General features: G+C 47.0%; 2 protein-coding genes across 3 annotated transcripts in view; both read right to left on the bottom strand.

Annotated features, from left to right (window-relative positions):
• The window catches only part of LOC134073206 (scinderin-like), a 13,944-nt gene extending 6,619 nt beyond the window's left edge, over positions 1-7,325 (bottom strand). The window contains exons 1-9 of the mRNA XM_062530207.1: positions 7,133-7,325; positions 4,385-4,539; positions 3,891-4,052; positions 3,351-3,500; positions 2,774-2,866; positions 2,103-2,235; positions 1,755-1,843; positions 1,027-1,155; positions 738-824 (exon numbers count right to left, since the gene is read on the bottom strand). Of these exons, the coding sequence (XP_062386191.1) occupies positions 738-824; positions 1,027-1,155; positions 1,755-1,843; positions 2,103-2,235; positions 2,774-2,866; positions 3,351-3,500; positions 3,891-4,052; positions 4,385-4,539; positions 7,133-7,325 (1,191 nt within the window). The remainder of the gene's footprint in view (positions 1-737; positions 825-1,026; positions 1,156-1,754; positions 1,844-2,102; positions 2,236-2,773; positions 2,867-3,350; positions 3,501-3,890; positions 4,053-4,384; positions 4,540-7,132) is intronic.
• A 6,569-nt stretch (positions 7,326-13,894) lies between these two features.
• The window catches only part of tmem106bb (transmembrane protein 106Bb), a 12,738-nt gene continuing 11,632 nt past the window's right edge, over positions 13,895-15,000 (bottom strand). For both annotated transcript variants that reach the window (XM_062530206.1, XM_062530204.1), the window contains exon 8: positions 13,895-15,000. This exon is cut by the window's right edge and continues 1,335 nt beyond it. The gene's annotated coding sequence lies outside the window, so the exon portion shown is untranslated.

Raw genomic sequence — 15,000 nt, 5'->3', positions numbered from 1 at the left:
CACACACACACACACACTGCTCTCCACCCTCCAGATCTGACCACACAACACACACATTTAGGATGGATCTGAGACACACACACACTGCTCTCCACCCTCCAGATCTGACCACACAACACACACATTCAGGATGGATCTGAGACACACACACACACACACACACAGCTCTCTACCCTCCAGATCTGACCACACAACACACACATTCAGGATGGATCTGAGACACACACACACACACACACAGCTCTCTACCCTCCAGATCTGACCACACAACACACACATTCAGGATGGATCTGAGACACACACACACACACACACACACACACACACACAGCTCTCCACCCTCCAGATCTGACCACACAACACACACATTCAGGATGGATCTGAGACACACACACACACACACACACACACAGCTCTCCACCCTCCAGATCTGACCACACAACACACACATTCAGGATGGATCTGAGACACACACACAAACACACAGCTCTCCACCGTCCAGATCTGACAACACAGCACACACATTTAGGATGGATCTGAGACACACATACACACACAAACACACACACACACACATTCAGGATGGATCTGAGACACACATACACACACACACACACACACACACACACACACACACACACACTTCTCTCCACTGTCTAGATCTGGCAACACAACACACACTCAGGAAAAAGGCCAGAACAACACAATGTCTGACCTTGACACACACACACACACACCTGAGTTTCGCCCGAGCCGTCGTCCACCATGTTGTACTGTGCGGCCATCTGCTGGGACTCGTGCAGTTTGGAGGCGTCGAAGGGCACCTGCTTGATGTTGGCGACACACACACACACACACACACACACACACACACTGCTCACCACCCTCCAGATCTGACCACACAACACACACATTTAGGATGGATCTGAGACACACACACAAACACACACACACACACACACAAACACACACACACACACACACACACACACACACACACACACACTTGGAGGCGTCGAAGGGCACCTGCTTTATGTGGGCGATGCGCTCGGTGACGTGCACCTGTCCGAAGCCCTCGCTCTGCTCCCAGGATCTCCAGTCCTTAAAGAACTGCTGGAAGATGGGCGTCTCCACTCCATCCGGTAGCACCGTGATCTGTGTGTGTGTGTGTGTGTGTGTGTGTGTGTGTGTGTGTGTGGCAGGAGGGGGGATTACTGTTAGAGCACTCATGAACACACTAAGGTCAAATTCTCAAACTATTTACTCAGGTCAGGTACAGTGGGTGATAATGGAGTAAGACAGTGTGATGTGTCATACTGTGCTTTGGGAAAAATGTCATTGATGTGTGTGCAGGTTTGGGTGAGGATGGAATGTTTTGGTGAGGATGGAATGTTTTGATGAGGATGGAATGTTTTGGGTGAGGATGGAATGTTTTGGTTAGGATGGAATGTTTTGGGTGAGGATGAATGTTTTGGTGAGGATGTTTTGGGTGAGGATGAATGTTTTGGGTGAGGATGGAATGTTTTGGTTAGGATGGATGAATGTTTTGGGTGAGAATGGAATATTTAGGTTAAGATGGAATGTTTTGGTTGAGGATGAAATGTTTTGGGTGAGGATGAATGTTTTGGTTGAGGATGAAATGTTTTGGGTGAGGATGAATGTTTTGGGTGAGGATGGAATGTTTTGGGTGAGGATGAATGTTGTGGTGAGGATGAATGTTTTGGGTGTGTGATGCTGATGCTGTCGGGAGGTACCTGGGTGTTGCCAGGGTAACCCATCTGTTTGATGAAGCCCTCAGCTGTCTTCATGGCCGCCTTGCGCTCACTGGGGTTGGCATTACGCCCTGAGGAGGAACAGGAGGGAGAAAAGCAGGAAATGACAGAAGCAGAGCAGGAAATGACATGATAGAGCAGGAGGTGACATAGGCAGAGCCGGAAGTGACACATGGAGAGGGCAGGAAGTGAAACCAATGAAAAGATGGACCAATTAGATAGACTAATCAGAGCAGTGCAATATACAGTATCACAGATAGGCCAGGGGTCAGAAGCTATGGTTTGTGAGCCATACATGTTGCATGTCAAAGTGTTGTGCTATTCTGGTACCTTTCCAGACAAAGATGCGTCCGGCCTTGCCATTGTCCAGGATGAAGCACTCGTCTGAGAGGAGGCTACTCTGAGAGAACGGACTCTCCTCCGCTACCAAGGACACCTGCATCTCACCGCTGGCATCTGACACCTGCCAAACACACACACAAAAGAAATGATAAAGGTCCGCACACTGATAGCAGCTCCCAGGTTTATTTAGCACAACGTTTCGGACCGTTTTTCTTTTTGGTTCAGCACCTGCACTACTTAGATGTGCGCGCATTCTCTTGCTTTTGAATACACACACACACACACACACACACAGTCACACATATGCATACACACATTCCAAAGTTTTTACCATCTGTTATTGACTTATATTTGGCCAAACTGCCACAAACAACAGCATATACATGTTTTTACTGAAAGAAGTTTTCAATGCGCTCCCTCGTTTTGCATTGCGTTTTTCACCGCAGTAACACTTTCAGGATAAAGGTGACATCGTCTTCTCCAAACATGCAGACTGTCTATGATTGCTGACACAGAACAGTATTTGGCTAAGAGGTATTTTTACTCAGTCGAGTCATACAGTCACAGACATCTCTGCAGTGTCATACATGGAACATTTGGCCATTTTCCTGTGTGTGTGTGTGTGTGTGTGTGTGTGTGTGTGTGTGTGTGTGTCATACCATGTAAAGTTTGGCCTTTTTCCTGTTGGAGATATCAGCAAAATCATCATCTTTGTCATCTCCCTCCGCCAGATTAGGCTTCTTCCCAAGAACCTGAAACCAGAGAGAACTTAGAACACTTAGAACACACACACACACACACACACATACACACACACACACACATTACACACACACAGTGATCTCAGCATCTCTCAAGTCTCTACACCACTCTACATAGGGAAGCTGTGGCCTCCTCAGGGCTTCAAGCTGGTAACCGGAGGGTTGCCAGTTCAATCCCCGACCAGTCCACAGCTGAAGTGCCCTTGAGCAAGGCACCTAACCCCTCTCTGCTCCCCAAGCGCCGCTGGTTGGGCAGGCAGCTCACTGCTCTGGGTTAGTGTGTGATTCACTTCACTGTGTGCTGTGTGTGTTCACAAATTGGTTAAATTGGGTTAAATGCAGAGTCTGAATTTCCCTCACGGGATCATGTAGTATACTCAATGAAGTATACTGTGTATTCCATATATTCTATTCTATTCTATTCTACATCACTACGGTGATGCGGGTGTGTTGTATAGCTGTGTAGAATGTGTACCTCTATGATCTCATCAGGCTCATGCCCCTCTTCCACAACCTCCAGCTGAGAGCGTCCGCCCCTCTCGTTGTCACGGATACCAGTGGCCACCTGCGCAGCCTTCACTCTCTCAAACTTGTTGCAGGAGGAGCCGCACCACTGGTAGATCACCTGCAGGGGGCGACAGAAATGAGTCCATCAAATGGAGTTGGAGTGTGTGTGTGTGTGTGTGTGTGTGTGTGTGAGTGTAGTGAACTGGACCTGCTAAACAGGTTACTTCAGGTACTTGGTTGGGAGTTCAACTGATGACTGCAACTGAAGTAACAAGGATACATACTGCCTAATCCACCCACTTTACACTCTCTCCCTACGCTTTAAACAACGGAACATACAAGAACCTAGAACCAGTATATTCTAAATTCTGCATTTGATGCAAATGTTTTCCTAATGATTGTGAACTGTGTGAAAATACAGGCTCAGCTAATTGACTAGATAAAGATGTATTAATTATTACCAAACTGAGATGTATTCATTTAGTCTAACGGAAACGGAAGTTCTTACGGCGCCCAGGTCGATGATGAAACAGTCCCCCCTGTTGAAGTTCTTCCAGTCCAAAGGCACCTCCGTTGCCCTGACGACGCGTCGACCCTTGATGTGGAAAAGTCTCTGGGCGGTGAGGTCATTAGTGACCACGTGCTGGAATCCCGACGCTACTCCACCGGCCTGAGAGGGGCACACACACACACACACACACACACACACACACACACACACACACACACTGATCATCCTATAATTTAAGGAAGTGTTTCTTAACTGTTGGGTTGGGACCCAAAAGTGGGTCCTGGAACCATTCTAGGTGGATCACAGAGTTTGTGGTTAAAAAAAAATGCTACCAGATCTAATGTCTGACCTTTATTTTGATTATTTTGATTATTTTGATTAGTAGATCAGTTTGAGAAGTACTGATTTAGGGAACATTTTGCATCTCAGAGATAAACATTTTATTTTCAACACACACACACACACACACACACACACACACAGGCACACACCTTGTAGATGAGTTCTCCTCTGAAGTGGCTGGTGAAGGTGGTGGACTCGTACCCCTGGACTTCGCGATACTGCACCGGTCTGCCTCCCAGATAGTCGTCCATCTGGAGGGTGTAAATGGCTGCACCCGTGCTTTCATCAGGGGTGCACTCATTACCTGTCCATACACACACACACACACACACACACACACACACAACCTTTTAGATTTTAACACCACCATCCGTTGTATGAGTGAAATCATTACTTTATACTCTTTTAGGCCCCCACTGTCAACTTCAAAGCAGCTATGCCACTGTCAACTTGAAGGGGAGGTGGGGGCCAGAAAGATACTGTATTTGATCCCTAACAATTTGACAACAGCTAGTTATCAAGCATTCAACTAGCCTGCTTGTTTGCAAGAGTGGCTACGTAATGCACACACACTCCCTAGATCAGGTTTTGGGTTGACATGTCTTGTGACTAAAGGGTTAAATTGAATTAAGTGATGTGATGTGTAGGATGTATTTCACACACAATCTGGCAACTTGTAAAGGTTGATAGTCATGCAAATTATGTTTTCCGGGACACATAACAAAACGGGAGGTGCCAGGAGATGACCTTAAAATATGGGAGAACCCAAAACAGGAGTGTTGGCAGACATGTGCCCTCCACTTGTCTTAGCCCTACCCAACCAACAGACCTCCAGTTTGTTTCATTGGGTCCCGAAAAGTCCTCCACCTCCCCTGACACTTGTGGTGTCCCCCAAGGTTCTGTTCTTGGGCCTCTCCTCTTACACATTCTGTCTTCAATTGCTTTCACACTTGGTCCGTTTCACTGGACCGGACCCTAGTGCGGTTACTCCTACCAGAGTTGGTCTCTGTTCACATTACATGTTTGTCTGCACACCCTGGTCCATTTGCGTCATAAGCACCATGCTTCTAAACACGAACTTCCAGAATATGGGGATTCTGTTTGCAAATATCACTTGGCAACACAGCAGAAGGCGGTGCAATGAAGAAGACAAAGGTAAAGGTTCTTTAGATTCTTTAGAACATTTGCTTAGCAACCTGCTCCAGTGTTCTAGCGAACCGGATCCCAGACTTCCTCTTTCAGGCGGACCCGGATCCGGTCTCGAGGTCGGTACAGTTGCATTCACATTATCATAAACAACCTAACCCTCGGACTAAAGGAACGCGGGTCCGGTCCAGGGGACCTAGTGTGACAGCGCCCTTCATTTCCATTGTTATGCTGATGACGTCATTATATCTCCTACATACTCCTCAACTTGAACCCCTTAGCAGTTCCCTCACTGACTGCCCTACGGATTGGGCTCTTATGTGGCAAAGGTTGGCCAGTACATGCAAGCCTCCTATCCAAGGCTGTTTCCAATATCACTCATGCCATTCAGTCCATCTCTTCACTCATTCATGAGCCTCGTCTCCCTCACTCCCTCTCTCTCTCCATCTCTCTCCATCTCTCCCTCTCTCCCTCACGTCATCTCCTGTCTAATGTTTATGATTGTGTCCATATAAGACTATAAGACTTGACTACCCTGCAATCTGCCTGCCAAACTTTCACTTCAGAGAGGTTTATGAGTGTGTGTGTGGAGGGGGGCAGATTGTCCCTGTGCGTGTGTGTGTGTGTGTGTGTGTAGTATGCAGTCCATCCACACTAGAGTAACCCCATACTTTACCCCAAACTCAAATATCATATGATCACCTTGCCTGGATGCCAACCCGAATTTAACCCCGCCCACAAAATTTGAGGTCTGGAAGTGGTCCATTGCGGAGCCTCCTGGACGATATTGATTCTCCTTTATTCTCATTGATTATTTTCATTAGGTTATTGATTGAATTGTCATTGTTGCTTATTGTTGCTATTCTCCCTAATGTAGTCCAACCAACTTTTTGAATTGTTCACTGTTAAACACACACACACACACACACACACACACACACTATCGGAATCTCAGAATGATAAAGTTGAAGGAGATAACAGCTACAGTTATTCACCCCTGCATGTTATTCCTGTTTTATTTCCCAATAATAATAGCTCATGATATTCGATGACATCCCATAAAGTTGGAGAATACAAAGCAACGGACTTGAGATCATTCGTCTTTACAAAATCTGTCCAGATCATCCAGATTCCCAGGTGTATAGACCAAATCAACAACCGGATATCTCAACATGTTCTTCAGCTGAACAAATAAAAAATGTAAGGGAATTATACACTGGTGTGAATGATTCTGGAACTAAAGTTGCTAAAGCTATTTCTCTAGTTATAGTTTTTTTTCTACTTTTATTTAAGTACTGAGTTTTGGCACTTCTTCCAATACTGACCATAATGAGTCCAGATAACACTTAACTGCCCTGCAATTTGTCCCTTCTGGGAAGTGTGTGTGTGTGTGTGTGTGTGTCTGTGTGTCTTTGTGTGAAGGCATACTGTCCCTTCTGGGAAGTGTGTGTGTGTGTGTGTGTGTGTGTGTGTGAGCATGTTTCTATGGAAGGGTATGGAGCTGTGTGTGTGTGTGTGTGTGAGAGAGAGAGAGAGAGGGGGGGGGGGGGGTGGGGGTGGTGGTGTGAGTGTATGTGTGTGTGTGTGTGTGTGTGTGTGTGTGTGTGTGTGTGTGTGTGTGTGTGTGTGTGTGTGTGTGTGTGAATGAAAGGAGGCCGCTGCTGCTCCCACTCACCCAGCCAGTAGTGCAGGTCGTAGGATGGTGTGTCCTTCTGCTGTGTGTGTGTGTGTGTGTGTGTGTGTGCACTCACCCAGCCAGTAGTGCAGGTGGTAGGATGGTGTGTCCTTGGTCTTGACGGTGCGCAGCACCAAGTAGGCATCGCCCACGTAGAAACTCCCGTGGAACCGGGGAGACACCGGCACCAACTCCATCTTCTCCACCCGCCACACCTGCACACCTGCGCTCTTACCTGCCGCCTCAAACTCACGGTGGTACAGGACCATGATGAAGAAGATGATGAGGGGCCCCAGGAAGGCCCAGTGAAGATAAAGAGTGTGTGTATGAGTGTGTGTGTGCGTGCACGAGGTTGATCCCTTTCAGAACTGAATCAATAGCAGCAGTATGCGAGGGCCCTTATGTAGCCAACGAGGGTAGGAGGGTGTGTCTTGCCCCCCCCCCCCCCCCCCCCCGCCCACACACACACACACATAAAAAATCATATCATAAATTGAAGGAGATAAAAGCCACAGTTACTGGCACTCTGCATGTTATTCCTTTAAGTTTCATTTCTCAATAAAATAAAATGTTAATTATACATCCCATAAACCCATAAAGTAATTAAGATAGATTATAAAAAGCAACGGATTTAGGACCATTGCTCTTAACTTCTTGAATTCTTGAATCTTGAATTTCCCCTTGGGGATCAATAAAGTATCTATCTATCTATCTATCTAACAAAATCTCTCCAGATTGTCCATATCCCTCGGCCCTCACTTGAGCATCCTCCTTTCTGAGTTCCCCCACTGTTTTTCTATGGAGTTTAGATCAGGGGATTGAGATGCAGGCAAAACATCAGTCCTTGGACCTTAGTGATGATCACAATATATTATTGCACAGACTAGAGCTCTGGGTTGGATTTCCAGTTTCATAGTTATCAATTGGCTCAAATCATATCTACAGTACAAGAAAGGAGCTTCTTTGTTGCCACCGGCAACTGTGATAAAAGGAGGAAAGACATTGAAAGAGTCGCCACCCACCTTGACAGAAAAAAGTGCTTAACACAAAGGATATTTTTAATTGTCAGTGATCTACATTTCAACAGCAACAACATTGATGCCACATGAAATCAATAACTAAATCAGCTTTTTGCCACCTCAAAAATATTGCAAAACTTAGGTCTGATGTCAAAACATGATTTAGAAGTACTCCAACAGGGTTGATTACTGCAACGGGCCTTTCACAGGTGTTCCTAAAAAGACATTCAAACAGCTTCAGGTGACAAAATGCAGCAGCTAGGGCTCTCAAAGAGACGTACAGGACTGACCATATTACTCCAGTACGTATATACTGGCCTCCAGTAAGTCACAAAGTGGACTTTAAAGCACTATTAGTTTATAAATCACTGAATGAAACAGGACCCAAGTACCTATCAGATAAGCCTCAGCAGCACACACATTCCAGACCTCTCAGCGCTCAGCAGAAGTACCTGTTAGTAAAACCTGCAGCTCTCCACCCTCCAGATCTGACCAACACACACATTCAGGATGGTTCTGAGCTCAGCAGAAGTACCTGTTAGTAAAACATGCGGCTAGGCCCCGGCAGTGGCGCAACTGGCTGGGGCACCTGCACTATACGCCAGCGACCCGGGTTCGATTCCCGCCCCGAGGTCCTTTCTGGATCCCACCCTGACTCTCTCTCCCACTCACTTCCTGTCATTCTCTCTACGGTCCTGTCCAATTAAAGGCATAAAAAGCCTACAAAATAATCTTAAAAAAAACAAAACCTGCGGCTAGAACTAGACATGGTGAAGCAGCTTTCAGCTGCTATGCGCTCAGCTCTAGAGCCCACTTTCAAATGACATCAAAAAAGGGCCTCAACTGAACTGTTGCCAGTTTTAAATTTCGACCTTAGACCAAACTGTTCTCAGATGCTTTTTGCTAACTGATCATATTTTGAATCTGTGAATAGTTCGAACACATATTTTGAATCTGTCTTTTAATTATTGTACAGTCTACAGTTTATAGTCATAAACTGTTCATGTATTCTTGCATTTTGTATCATGTGTTGTGCTGTGTTGATGAGTCATTGTGAGCATGCCAAGGTACTTTCTCGTCGACGTCTGAGTTGTAGAAATGGCAATAACTTGAACTTGGCGCTAGAGATTAGATAACAGGAGTCTGTCAACGTAGAGCACTGGAAATGGAAGTGCCTTTGAGGAGACACGGGTGAAGGTCTCTCGAAGATACTGTACTTAGGGCTGTGCACATTATCATGAAATGACTCAATGGATTGGATACTAATCAAGGAGCCTTCGTGCCCTTCATTGCTGTATGCACATATACGGCGCCCATGGACAGTAATCACCCCCTTGAAGGCTCACTCTTTTATGGCTTTTATAAATGCAATCAGGGTCAATATAAACTGGCTCTCTTTCAAGAATTTACAATACGCCACCGTTTTATAAAATAGGGTTATATACCATCTCATCTCCCCAGGAATTGGACAAGTGAGCAGAGACATTTTTGTCTCTGTACATGCATTGCCCTAATCTAGCAGCACCCCCCATATAGTCCCAAGTAGCAGTTCTTCGCCCCAATATAGTCCCAAGTAGCAGTGCTTCGCCCCAATATAGTCCCAAGTAGCAGTTCTTCGCCCCAATATAGTCCCAAGTAGCAGTTCTTCGCCCCAATATAGTCCCAAGTAGCAATGCCTCGCCCCAATATAGTCCCAAGTAGCAGTGCTTCGCCCCGATATAGTCCCAAGTAGCAATGCCTCGCCCCAATATAGTCCCAAGTAGCAATGCCTCGCCCCAATATAGTCCCAAGTAGCAGTTCTTCGCCCCAATATAGTCCCAAGTAGCAATGCTTCGCCTCAATATAGTCCCAAGTAGCAGTGCTTCGCCCCAATATAGTCCCAAGTAGCAGTTCTTCGCCCCAATATAGTCCCAAGTAGCAATGCTTCGCCCCAATATAGTCCCAAGTAGCAGTGCTTCGCCCCAATATAGTCCCAAGTAGCAGTTCTTCGCCCCAATATAGTCCCAAGTAGCAATGCCTCGCCCCAATATAGTCCCAAGTAGCAGTTCTTCGCCCCAATATAGTCCCAAGTAGCAGTGCTTCGCCCCAATATAGTCCCAAGTAGCAATGCCTCGCCCCAATATAGTCCCAAGTAGCAATGCCTCGCCCCAATATAGTCCCAAGTAGCAGTTCTTCGCCCCAATATAGTCCCAAGTAGCAATGCTTCGCCCCCATATAGTCCCAAGTAGCAATGCTTCGCCCCAATATAGTCCCAAGTAGCAGTTCTTCGCCCCAATATAGTCCCAAGTAGCAATGCTTCGCCCGAATATAGTCCCAAGTAGCAGTGCTTCGCCCCAATATAGTCCCAAGTAGCAATGCTTCGCCCCAATATAGTCTCAAGTAGCAATGCTTCGCCCCAATATAGTCCCAAGTAGCAATGCTTCGCCCCAATATAGTCCCAAGTAGCAATGCTTCGCCCCAATATAGTCCCAAGTAGCAGTGCTTCGCCCCAATATAGTGCCAAGTACTGTAGCAGTGCTTCGCCCTAATTATAGTTCCAAATACACTGCTTCGCCCTAATATAGTCCCAAGCAGCAGTGCTTCGCCCCAATATAGTCCCAAGTAGCAGTGCTTCGCCCTAACATAGTCAATACCTGCCTAGGAAATGGCCTCGTCTTACAGTAATCTGAATTGCCATTTGTGCTCGTTGTGAAGACGGAGGCTACAAGAAGTAATTACCTCTGCCAAGGAGGTTAGGTTATCAGTTTGTCTGTTTTTGTTTGTCTGTTTGTTCACAAGATAACTCGAAAAGTTATGAATGGATGAATTTTCAGGAAAGGTTTGAAATGACCCGAAGAAGAAATGATTAGATTTCACTATGGAGATGCCAGACTGGTCCCTATGCAGATCACCTACATAACAACGGTGCCAGACATTTCTACTCTTCCTGTCTACATCTTTATGAATGTAACATAAACTCATTCCCGTGATAGGGTGTGTCTCTCTCTCTCTCTCTCTCTGTGTGTGTGTGTGTGTGTGTGTGTGTGTGTGTGTGTGTGTAAGATAGGGACTTTTCTATATTTCATCATCACCGCCATGCCAGGGCGTTGTGGATTGGTATTTTGAGGAGATCACATCCATCGATGAGTTTCGTCATGTCCCCTTTCGGGAAGCCGTTCTTCACTTCCTTCTTTAAAATATGACCCACGTCCTGTTTCTGGGTGAACAGACACCTGTTATCTAATCTCGATCGTCTACAGTTTGCCACTGACCACTGAGTTCTGAAATTGACCGATCACGTAACTGAATCTGTTATGAGATATTTATGAAGCGCCCCTTCATGGGAGGATCTTTACTCTGTCTGGCATCCCAGGTGAGGACAAGCAGCAGTCTGGTCACTATGGAGACGGATCATCATCCCACACCAGTGCTTCCCGCTACAGATTTATGAATGTATGTCATATAAACTCATTGGGTGACGTTGTGTGTGTGTGTGTGTGTGTGTGTGTATTAGAGTGTATTAGACTTGCAAAGTCATGTTTTGACATGAGTCTGGTAATGTTTTTGAGGAGCTAAAAATTTATTTAGCATGCACACACACACACACACACACACACACACACACACACACACACACACACACACATACACACACACACACACACACACACACACACAAACACACAAACACACATGAACTGCAAACACAAGTTTGGCCATTTGAAATGCAATTTATTATTAGAAAAATACTCTAATACTCATATTTAGTGCATCTCCTTTTCCCCCTCCAGGTGCTCTCATAGGTGGTACAGTCCAAGAGGTGTTACGCCATGCGCCCCCCCCTCCACTTCTGCACACATGGAATGGCCCACGTCCTGGTCCTGCCTCAGCCGCAGGCTCTCGCTCCTGATTGGTTCAGCACCGGTGACTGAACTGGCGCAGACAGCATCAGCGTTCTGATGACACGCCCATGCCTTGTGGTGGAGCGCGTTGCTGTGGTGACCGTAACTCCCAGGGTTCCACCGCTGCGTGTGTGTGTTGAGCAGAGGTGTGTCCTGAGGTGTGTGTCCAGGAAACATGTGTGTGAGGAAGACCCAGTCCAGCAGGGTCAGGTCGTCCAGTCCGTCCAGTCCCGCTGCGTCGCCTCCGGATTCGCCGTCCTCCACAGAGCGCAGCTCCGGGTAACCGTGGCGACCCACGCTGTTGGAGACGGGCTCGTAGGTGCTGAGCAGCTCCGAGTAGCCGTGGCGACCCACGCTGTGATAGATGGGCGCGTCGATGCTGAACAGCTGCTCCTGCCTCTCCGTCTCCGTGTCCGGCTGATCTGGGAACAGCAGCTGCAGTGCGGCATCCAGGCCCCCAGGGGGCTCCACTGCCACCCAGCCGGACGTGGGGGGAGGGGGGGAGGCGGCCAGCCTGGTGTCTGGGCCAGCCGGCCACCGCTGCGGATCTCCACACACCGCCTCAGGGATGCCGTTGTCATGGTAGCCTCCGTAGAGAGGCCCCTGGCCGTTGTGGTCGGGGGCCCCAGAGCAACAGAGAGAGGGCCGGCCATAGTCTCCGCCATAGCAACAGCAGGGCTGGGTGCAGTTCCCCTCCCGGGCCCCGGGGGGCGCCATCTTGGCCTCCTCCTCCATCTTGGCCATGAGCCGGCGGTACTTCTCGTGGAAGCTGTCGGGGCCCCTGCGCCTGGCGCTGGGGGCCGGGGGCCTCTTGTGCCTCTTGAGTTTCCCCTTGGGAGGTGGCGCCACCTGGTGGTGGAGCAGGGGCGCAGGCTGCAGGAGGAGGTTGCCAGGCCGGTCTGAGAACACGGGCCCTTGGGCTGGCACCACCAGCAGCACCACCCCTCCCAGCGCTGCAGCCGTCACCTGGAGTCCTCCATCCACTACACCCAGTTCTGCCCCAGGGGCAACAGGGAGCTGAATCAGCCCCTGCACTTCAGGGGGCTCCAACACACCTATGGGGGGGTGGACAAGCCCAGTTACCACAGGGTGCATCTGAAGCCACATATCCCCCAGGAATGAATACCATATCTATCTATCGATCTTCTATCCATCAATCTATATCTATCTATCTATCTATTTACAGTATCTATCCATCCATTCACTTATCTATTCATCTACTACAGTATCCATCCATCCATCGATCCATTTATCTATTAATTTACAGTATCCATCCATCCATCCATCCATCTATCCATTAATTTATTTATCATCCATCCATCTCTATCTCTTGTCCTTTGACTGATTTGAACAGCAGGGAAAACTTACCATGGTGTGGAGCTTCAAGCAGGGGCGGAGAAGCATCAAGGCTGCACTCCAAGTTCATAGTGTCCTCCTATACAGTGTCAGGCTCCAGACAGAACAAGACCCTGATTTAGCAGAGAATGAGAGGAGGCAGCTCAGGGCCCCTTTATATACTGCCAGCTCATTGTGATGTCACAGACGCTATTGTGATGAATGGGACAACAGATTCTATAGAACTCTACTGTTGATTATTGATGTTGGAACTTGACACAGCGCACTTGCGTATCCTCTGTATGTTACACGGCAACAAAGCCCTTTACAGAAAACATGAGGTATTATCAGTTATAAGTGACGCATAGAAATGCTTTATTTTCAAAGACTGTGCTGTGACATCCTCTCACATCCATGACATTAAATGTGAATCATGGGAATGTTTTCTTTTCAAAGTCAGTCCTGTGACATCTCTGCACATCCTTAAATGAAACCTTCAGTTTTCCCAGAAGATCTATCAACCCCTCTGCCTAATATTACCACAGACTCCAACAAACAGAAGTTTGGGCCAAGAAGCACACAAACAGATTCCCCCAAAAAAGGTTCCATTTAGACTTTTATTCATGCTTAGAAGAAACAACACAGGAGTCTGAAACCCACATTTGATTTGTTCTCAATCTTCTTACGGGATAATATCAACATATCCAGGTAGCAAAAGGCCTTCAGACAATCATGAAAGATTAAGAAAAAAAAAAGAAAAAAAATGTGACGTTTGAAGTAATACAAACACAAGAACAGCCCAAGTCACAATAGGAATCTACATATTTACAACACTGCTCCATCAGGGATGAGTGATCACAGCAGGAGAGAGCTCTGTTAGGCGAGCAACTAAAGGAGTAGTGAAACTGAAGTGAACATAAATGGGAGAGATCATTAGTTTGGATGATTAGAGCAAAGCAGGAGGGAGAGTAGCATCAAGGGGACAGTGCAACAAACATCATCTTCTTAAAAGCAGACATCCGTTCAGCCAGCATAAAGTGCTTCCACTAGAGACACAAGAGAAGGTGAGCTGTACACACACACACACACACACACACACACACACACACACACACACACACACACACACACACACACACACACATACAGCACACATGCACGCATCCTCTCACACACACACGCACGCATGCACACACACACACACACATATGCACAAACACGCACACACACAACCTTCTTTGTCTTCCCACAGCTCTCATACTTGTTAGTAGCGATTAACAGGCCTCTGAGATATTTGAACTCAATATCCCTTTTTGAAGCTTTTTTTTACAACTTCCATTAAAAATGTTTTTTTAAAAAAATGTTAGATTCTTTCACAACCTTTTGTAGAAACCATGTTAAAAATGCAATATTAAACTAAATAGATTTGAATCCACCGAAACACTAAATATCTATCACCACCAAAGTAGTTTGAATGAGAAACACGATCCACAGTTCAGGTTCTATTGGAGCAGAACACACACTTCTGCCAACACACACTTCAGCTCTTCTCTTCTCTTCTCTTGCAGGGTTTGGGAAAGGCCAGCTCAGGCTCTTGTGGGGTTCTCAACGGAACCAGCGCTGGAACCGGTTGGGTTCTAAAGAACCAGCGCTGATTCTGGTGCGTCTAGTTCTTGTGTTCTGTTGGGTGTTGCTAGGTTACGGATCGC

The sequence above is a fragment of the Sardina pilchardus genome, chromosome 24 (assembly GCF_963854185.1).
Source record: "Sardina pilchardus chromosome 24, fSarPil1.1, whole genome shotgun sequence".
Classification (NCBI taxonomy): Eukaryota; Metazoa; Chordata; class Actinopteri; order Clupeiformes; family Clupeidae; genus Sardina; species Sardina pilchardus.
This window is presented reverse-complemented; position numbering and strand designations above follow the sequence as displayed.